The sequence below is a fragment of the Phaenicophaeus curvirostris genome, chromosome 17 (assembly GCF_032191515.1).
Source record: "Phaenicophaeus curvirostris isolate KB17595 chromosome 17, BPBGC_Pcur_1.0, whole genome shotgun sequence".
Lineage (NCBI taxonomy): Eukaryota > Metazoa > Chordata > Aves > Cuculiformes > Cuculidae > Phaenicophaeus > Phaenicophaeus curvirostris.
The window spans coordinates 9,993,650-10,002,573 of record NC_091408.1 but is presented as its reverse complement, the minus strand read 5'-3'; the positions used below and the strand labels follow the sequence as shown (position 1 = coordinate 10,002,573).

Sequence of the window (8,924 nt, the reverse complement as noted above, 5' to 3'; positions counted from 1 at the left end):
AATGGCGCTCCCCGAGCCGCCCCGCGGCCTGTTGAAAGGCCGGCGGCCATTGGCGAGAGGCGCGCGGCCTTCGGCCAACCCGCCAATGGGAGAGCGCGGAGCACGCGGAGCCGCTGCGCGCGGCCAATGGGAGGGCGGCGCGCGCCTTTGTCCGGAGCCGGGAGGGAGGTGGCGGGCACCGCCCTCGGCAGAGCCGGCGGGAGCGGCCTCAGGGCTGCTCTGCGTGCACAGAGCGGGGAATGGCTCCGGGGTGGGGAATGGACCTCAAAAATCGCCCAGTTCTAACACCCTGCCATGGGCGGGGGGGGGGGGGGGGGGGGGCTGCCCAAGGCCCATCCAACCTGGCCTTGAACACCTCCAGGGGTGGGGCAGCCACAGCTCCTCTGGGCAACCTGTTCCAGGGCCTCCCCACCCTCATGGTGAAGAAATTCCTCCTTATATCTAGTCTAAATCTGCCCCTCTCCAGTTTATACCCACTGCCCCTCGTCCTATCTCCACCAGTCTTTGTGAACCAGCTTTCTTGTCGCCCCTTCAGGCACTGAAAGGTCACTATAAGATTTCCTCGAAGCCTTCTCTCCTGACTGAATAACCCAAACTCTTTGGGCCTGTCCAGGTATGGGAGGTGCTCCAGCCCTCAGATCATCTTTGTAGCCTCCTCTGGACCCATTCCAGAAGCTCCATCTTCTTATGTTTAGGATTCTAGAACTGGACACAGTACTCCAGATGAGGGTCACACAAGAGAGGAACAGAGGGGCAGAATCAGAGGAACGGCTGAGAGAGCTGGGGGTGTTTAGCCTGGAGGAGGCTGAGGGGAGACCTCATTGCTCTCTACAACTACCTGAAGGGAGGTTGTGGAGAGGAGGGAGCTGGGCTCTTCTCCCAAGTGACAGGGGACAGGATGAGAGGGAATGGCCTCAAGCTCCACCACGGGAAGTTCAGGAGATCAGAAAAAAATTCTTCACAGAAAGGGTCATGGGGCACTGGAAACAGGCTGCCCAGGGAGGTAGTGGAGTCACCAGCCCTAGAGGTGTTTAAAGGACAGGTGGATGAGGTGCTCAGGGACATGGTTTAGTGATTCTGTAATCCCCTCCCTGGCTCTGCTGGCCACACTTTGATGCAGCCCAGGATACGGCTGGCCTTCTGGGCTTGGAATGGTTTTAGTTGGAAGGGAGCTCAAAGCCCAACCAGTTCCACCCCCCTTTAAAGAAAAGATGCTTTTTTCCCTACAAATGCTGCTTTCTGTCTTTAAGAAGCACAACTACAGTGTAACCCCTTCAATTGGATTTACGGAAAAAGGATAAACCAATGTGGTTCTGAACAAAGTAATTAATTGTTACAAGTTGGTAACCTATTATGGGGAGTTAAGTCTGATCTGCTGTCTCTGACAAGTTGCACATTCACCTGGAAATTTCGATCACCTGGACTTTTGACAGAAGTCTTGTCAAACATGCACAAAAACCTTACCTTCCACCCAGACTTTTGAATTGGAAGTGCGCAGGTCCCCCGTCATAGTGCTATCAGGATTTACAACAGTATCATGAATGATCATTATCATCAGTAAAGACTCAGTTCGTAATGACCAGGAGATTTTCACATACAAGACACAGTGTCTGGAGAAAAACTATTGCCTTCAACACAAAATACAGGAAACAAGCCTATAAGGAAAACAGCTATGAGCTTCCTAATAAAGTTAACAGGCTGCATTCATCGGAATGAAAATTAGGTGGAGCCAGTGTCTTTTCCATATTTGAAGTTACAATGTCAGTAACTGCAGCCCACACTGTGCTGTTCCAACAGTGAAATCTTCTGGAGGACAAATTCTGCTCGGCCCACAATACTTGTATTTCAGTAAAATACGTTGGTTTGCAAAAAAAGGTATTTCACTTTCTGAAGATGTGAAATAGAAAAAAGTTAATATGACTTATCTCTATCTCTCCAAAGACACCTTAAACACTTATTACCAAGGCGTAAAATACACTTCAGGTACAAAACCTATTTGTGTGTACTTTACTATCTGTATTATTAACCTGATGGAAACTATAATGAACAGAGTAACAGAGCTAAGTCACCCGAGCTACAGCCTACAGCATGCTGGTTTGCACTCAAAGATCCAAACTATATTAAAAAAAGAAGAAAAAAAAAAAGACACACTTGCATGGTAACATTATTAAAACAGACAAATCTGTAACCTGAGCGCTATTCCAGGGACCAAAATTTCAGACTGCTTTTAGCATCTTGTCCAATAAGGCAGGCATTTTTTATGGACAATATTAATTAAATTGGAATATGACAACTAAGAGATCAAATAAGAAGTAACAACTCTTCCCTGTTACAGCTCACAAGTCATTCTCTGTTCCGGGTTTTCTTCCTACCTAAATGACTATCATTATATCCTGATATTTTATACATGGAATGTTCTTGGGATAAGTGCATCTGGGCTTAACACTGGAGATCTGAATTCCTACTTGCTGCATGCAGAGAGTGACCTTGCCAAGCCAGTAACAACCAAACCCATTATCACTTTGGCAGAAAATTTACAAGGCAGCTGCAGTTAAATATGGGACACATGCAATGGCAAGGCTCTTTCCCTCTCATCTATCCTGGAATATGTACACTGTTCCTTGCAATTCTCACTGGCAGGAGGAGAGCACTTACCTCTCCATTCAGTTATCTGCCTTTGACCAATTTGGTTTAACCTTTTCTGGTTTGTTTTTTTTAAAAACAGATTTTCTAAATTCAGATGGAAAAAAAGGTGCTAAATTTTCAGTAACCAGGTGACCTTCACATTAGAAGCTGGACCGTATGTGTCACTCAGAATTAAATTTTCTGCAATGCCAGTTGGACCTGGATTGGTGCCATTGCACAGTGACTGAGGATGCCCTGGCTTATTCTATATATGTGGAACAAACCTTTTCTTAGGGCTGAAAATATTAGTATTCTTAAATACACTCAGTTTATCTACAGGAGTATTAGAGAAAAAATTAAATAGTGTCCATGTAGTACAGAGCACCAATAGTCATACTTTGCTGTCTACAGGCCCTCCCATTCAAATAGTTCAGAGCACTTTTCTGGAACAGATAATGTTTATCTGCAATCTGTAAAGATAAACTTAAGCATAAAAAAAAAAAAGCCAAACCAACAACCAAATCCTCTGAGCTAGCCTTGTGACCAATTTCACATCGCACATCTCTACCATGTGCCACTGTTCCATTGCTAAACTAACCCTGCAAGTCAGTCCTAGTTATTAATACTACCAAAAAGCTACAGCAGTTCTCCATTCACAACCACTACTTCAGACGTTCTGGCTTCTCCCAAACTTCTCCAGCCAGTGACTCCCGTTGAATGGCAGTTTTTCTCGTGAGTCATCACACATCATGAGGTTCTAAATTCAAGCCTGTGACAACAAAGCATGCTTTGTTGTTCCATCAGACTGCTGCGTACTACAGCTGAAAAGCTGTTGCTCCAATTCCTTCGCTTGGTCTACTATAGGTACTGCTGGTGGCACCGGACATTAATCAGGAACATAATCTCTGGCTGCCAAAAATCCAGGCGTAGTTACACTTGGACAAGCAAAACCATAAATGTCAGTGCCTTTGTTTTCCCCAACAGAGGCAAAATAAGTTATGCTTCCGAGAGCACAATTGTGCTGGTACGGCTGTTTTTTATGTAACTGCTATTCTGGGATTGCTTTGCCAGCCCAAACACAAGCATGTTACACCAAGAGAGTACTCAGACTTGACTGGCACAATATATTGCTAAAGAAAACAGAAAAATTTGCAGCTTCCATACTGTGAGGATACGAATAAACACACATCTATCACGTAACTACATCTGATAGTAAAGCAGACCAACCCAAGCAGATTTATACAGCAAAACAACTGGTGCTGAGTACTTATCCATGCTATGTGCATTTCAGACAGTTTTGCTTCAGGCTAAACCTGTTACTGGTTGGAGTACACATAGCGCATTCCTGAAGCGCATCTACCAGTTCCATTCCATCTGCAAACAGCCTAGTCTCTCCTGCGATCCAAGGTTGCCCAGAAACATGAGTCAAAGCACAGTAAACAAGGACTAGCAGAAAAACCCTCTGAAGACACTGCTAAGCAAGCTCAGGCACTAGTGTAGAGCCCCTGTAACTGAAGGACAGTGAATTCCACTCTAAATGCCAGCCATTCAAGTGAGACACAGCAAACACGAAGTGGATAAATGCATTTGACTCTGACCTTGCCTCTGGTTATTTCCAGCAGCTATTCATGGCAGAGCTGGAACAGAGAGAATAGTAGCTGTCTCGGTCACCTTTTTCTTGGAAGAGCACATTGTTTTAGCAAGAGGAAAAAGACTCCATTATTGAATACTAATTATAATGTTGTACCACAAGAAGAGACACTATTGGCTCCACATATTCTCCAGTTTATTATTTAATCTATCTTAATTAATGTCTGAGAAGTGATATGGTTTCCTCTTCAGAACAGAGGCAATCAATGTGTTTACGCAGCCTGGGAGGTTCCTGGCCAGGGCTGGCGCTGTGCCTGGGAGGGCTGCACATCAGCCCAGACACCTGCGAACACCTCCTCCAGCACTGGCAGAGAGCACAGAGGCCCTACAGCACCAGGAGGCACCGTCCTCCACAGGCTACAACACAAATAAGCTCATAAAATAAAGTTTCATAAAACCAGCCTGGCTCCAGAACACTTCACCGAGAATATTTAAGCATATACTGATCAAAGATGTGCTCAAGTCCCATTAATTCAGAGCAAGTTAAATGAGAACTAAATATGCTTCCAAGTGCGCATGTAAAGGCCAGCTTATGCAGTTGTTTAAATTCTCTTAAGTTACTACTAGGTAATCATGATTGCAGACACCAAGCCTACAGTAACATCACTAGATTTCATATTAATTTCCATTCTGCATAAATTATTCTCACAACTATTATTTCTATGCTATTCAAAATAACGTCAAGAAGTTCATATCCAACACCTTTGTAACAATCCCAGCTTCAGTGGAAGCTCTTTAATTTGTGCACAGGGCTGCTCTTTGAGTTCAAGTTTGTTTTGTTTTGGGGTTGGGTTTTTTGATTGTTTTGTTTTTGGGGGGAGGAGGGGTGTGTGACCAAAAGATGACAACAGTGACTGCTCAGACTCTTCAGGAGGGAGATCAGGACTCAGGCTTTAAGAAAAACCAAGGTTTTGCCTGTGGAGACAAATATTTAATAATGCAAATACTACAGCTTTAATAATCAATGTGATCATTCAAGCTCATATTTTGTAAAGATACAAAGAAAGAAAGTAAGACAAATCACAGCACAAGATGGAAAAGATACACTCCAGTCTGCAAGGGAGAAGGCAGAATCAAAGTATCCTGAGGTCATGGCAGGAAAATGGATGCTCCAGTCAGTTTTAAACATTCAGCATTTGAGAACCTTTGTGTTTTCTACCTGAACTTGCTGTGCGTGGAGTGGAATCCAGCTAGGGTAAGGAACAAGTGTACATTTGCTTTTGGGAGGGGAGGAGGTGGGCACGTATGGGCTGTCAGAAGTTGGAGAGTACTTCAGAGAACTGACTACTGTGACACTTGCTCTGGGAACATTCCAGTCAATACATTCTGAAAGACAAAGCAAAGGGCCCCAACCTGGATTATTATTGAAATATTTTCCAATTTCTTACCTGGGTCAGTATAACCATGCACCAGCATAAAAAACCCCAACGCACACAACAAAACACTCACCTGAAAAATATAGCACTCTTAGAAAGGAAAAAGTACCAGAAATAGACTTGACATAAAGCTATTTCATTTCTCAGACCTCATGAAAGATTTTACTTCATTATCACACAAAGTTAAGGGCAAATTAACAGAAAAATATGTGCAAAAGTTCACAATTAACATTGACAATGTCAGGTCACCAGATTGACTTAATTCTGATTCTACTTTTGAACACACAAATGAACCATTATGAAACAATTTCAAGCAAAAACAAAAAAGAAATTGAGTTTCTACAGATTTTATTCTTTCATTGCCGTTTTGATAGAAAAAAAAAAGAAAAAATCTCTTGCAAATTTATGACTTAGAAAAATGTTATATGTAAGCCAACTTAGTAAAATGCCATGCAATAGTCTCCTACATAGACTTTTTCCCTTTATATCCTTTAAAACTAATATTTAAAATCCTCTTTTATTCTTAAAAATACTTTTATAAAAATAAAATACTACAACTATGTCTAGTTTACCTTTTCCCAATGGATTAACTGCAATTGTAATTTGCATACACTGAATCAGGCATTTCATGAATACCTGATCATTATTATGGACAAGCACCATTTGCTGGTATCTACACTGCAGTCCTGATCCTCTTTCTACTGAAGCTAAAAGCTCTCATAAGCCTCAAGAGAAGTTAAAAAAGCTCACCTTATTAACTACTCTAACATAACAAAATAACATTAAGGGCTTTGATTCTTTATTGTTTAATTGTCATAAGAAGCAAATCCCAGATTAGGAATTTTGACTCAAACAAGGCAAAATATATTATCATCTGGTTTTATGCCTAAGCTCTGACTTCTCTTTTTCCTATTTGTAAAAAACAGAAATAAATTTTCATGATTACAGGATGACTATAAAAACTAAGGATTATAAATGCTTTTAGTATGCAAGCATTTTGCTTGCCATTTTGCAATGTCCTCAAAGAGAATGCCCTGTTGAAGTATACATAGCAATTTTTTTCTTAAGATACAAAAAAAATTGATACATAAACTAATACTTTGAGCAAGCCATCGAAGCAAAGCTGCTTTTTTAAATATGCACTTGTGAAATTCAAATTTAAGACAGTTATGGCTATTACTTTGCACCTATAAAGAACAATAACATTTTTATTCATACAAATACGTGATTTAAACAGTCACCAAAAATAACTGATTAGCTGGTTCTTACAGCTCACAAAACCAGTCTGGATGGCTCCAAGTTTGAAACCATGTACAACCCGACAAGACTGTGTTGATCGTCTTGCAATCGAAGTGATCAAAAAGTCATTTACTGAATCAACAACCTGTGACTACTCATGCAAGCAGTACTGGTATTTAGAAGATATTTAAATATGGAAATATGAAGGAAATAATTGACTAAATGCTACTTCAGCATCTGCTGGCAATTAGAAATCTGGAAATGGCCTTTCATAGGACTTCCCACTGAGGTGAAGTCTGATTTACTGCTGCCTCTATTACAGACCAACACACACTAGTGAGAAGGCCTGAGCACTGTGAATAGTTGCGCGTCTTTGTGAAGAATACCAGAAATCTTGCTACTTTGTAATAACTAATTAACAATCAGAGGCTTTTAAAAAGAATACATTCAGCATATATACAGAAAAAAAATTGCAGCAATCCATTACTGACTTAATATTTAGCATTCAAAGTAACTCATAGCTGAACACCCATAGCAGCAAAATAACTTGGGGTTTTAAAATACCTTGGTATTAGCCAAAATCTTCTATTACCTATACTGGCACTGAATAATTGAAAAAAGCATGCATTTAAATAGCTTTTTAATTCACAGATGTTAGACCATATGAACTGCATCTTAACATCCAACTTTTTCAGCAATGTAAGACTGCAATAATGTCACCTTACAACAAATAGCTGTTATTACTAAAAATCTATAAGCAATCACTCCAGGCTTTAACATATTATACCAATAAGGAAATGATCTCAAAATTGCTCATGTACAAAACGGCTTATATAGGTAAGCTTCATATTCATTTTCAGTTTGCAAACAGATCCCTACTCTAAGGCACCTGCCTGCTGGGGAAGAAATAAGAAAACCAGTATTGCTGATTAGACTAACAGGAAACAAGATGTCACAATATATGTAATTTTATTCCGGTCAAAGATAAGCAAGTCTGCTCCCATATTGGGTTTTTTTTTTTTTCAGTACAACTAAACAAAGAATGAACAAAACTTCCCACCTACTCTCAAACCAAGTTTTATAAATAAGATATATTGCTGTACTATCTACAGAAAACCAAACATGAAGAATCTCCCCTGCTCTGCCCTCCCCAGGCAGAACACTGTAGCATGGCACTGCTGAAAAGTTTAAACATTATCAAAGCGCTCCATGCTACAAAGATAACGCGCATTCATTTAATGCACACTGGCATCAGCTACACAGTCTTGAAAGTGTATCTCAAAGAAAAAGCAAAGTTTGGTAAAACCTTTAGAGTGAACAATAAAAGCAGCAAATATTTCCCCTCTTCTGAACTGGAAACACGTTTGAGTCTACTTGAAACATCATCAAAAAAAACCCAAAACACCCCCACAAAAAAGCAATGACTTTGTCTTGGGCAAATATGGCTTTGCCTTGGAGGCAGAGTGATACTTAAAAATTAATTTCTGGAGTATAAATTGCTACTTAATATACGAACCATTTCTCCTTTTGGTTTCAGCCAAAGGATTTGTGAACCTGATAGGATGTGCTACCAGTTTATTTAAACTTTTGCTTTCCTTACTATTTTTAGCTTGTGGAGGCTGGCACAGAAGGCTCACTTAGACCTCAATGACTTGTTCTCTCATTGCTTTTGTTACAAACCATTAAAACAGAAAGTTGTCAAGTGTGCAGTTTGAATTCATAGGTGCTTGTTTTCCACTGGTTGACATCTGCATTGATCATGTTGCGCTCTGTGAAAGTAACCATTCCTTCTGAATCTACGAGAACGACTGTGTTAGTCCTGAAACAAAACAAGGGTAGAGGGTTAAGCCTTATGTCCATTAGATAAATTTGCCTCATCCCCAAAAGTTTTAGCTATTTAACTGAATTTTACTTGATTAATATTAGAACAAATTTAAAGCAGTCACCACAGAGTTAAAACCTGCAGCAGCGTAATTTTGATTTGCAATATGCTTTCCTCCAGCACACACCTATTTCCGATTACAAATTTTTTAC

At 40.6% G+C, this 8,924-nt stretch overlaps 1 protein-coding gene across 2 annotated transcripts in view; it reads right to left on the bottom strand.

The window, feature by feature from the left end:
* TANGO2 (transport and golgi organization 2 homolog) overlaps positions 1 to 8,924 on the bottom strand; it is a 167,728-nt gene that overhangs the window by 137,360 nt on the left and 21,444 nt on the right. The window contains exon 8 of one of the 2 annotated variants that reach the window (XR_011338663.1): positions 7,920 to 8,709. Coding sequence is in view for 1 of the 2 variants with exons in the window: in XM_069871114.1 (XP_069727215.1) it covers positions 8,589 to 8,709 (121 nt within the window). In the remaining variant the exon portion in view is untranslated. Of the gene's footprint in view, positions 1 to 5,982; positions 8,710 to 8,924 lie in introns of those variants that run through there. The other variant, XM_069871114.1, reaches the window with a different exon arrangement.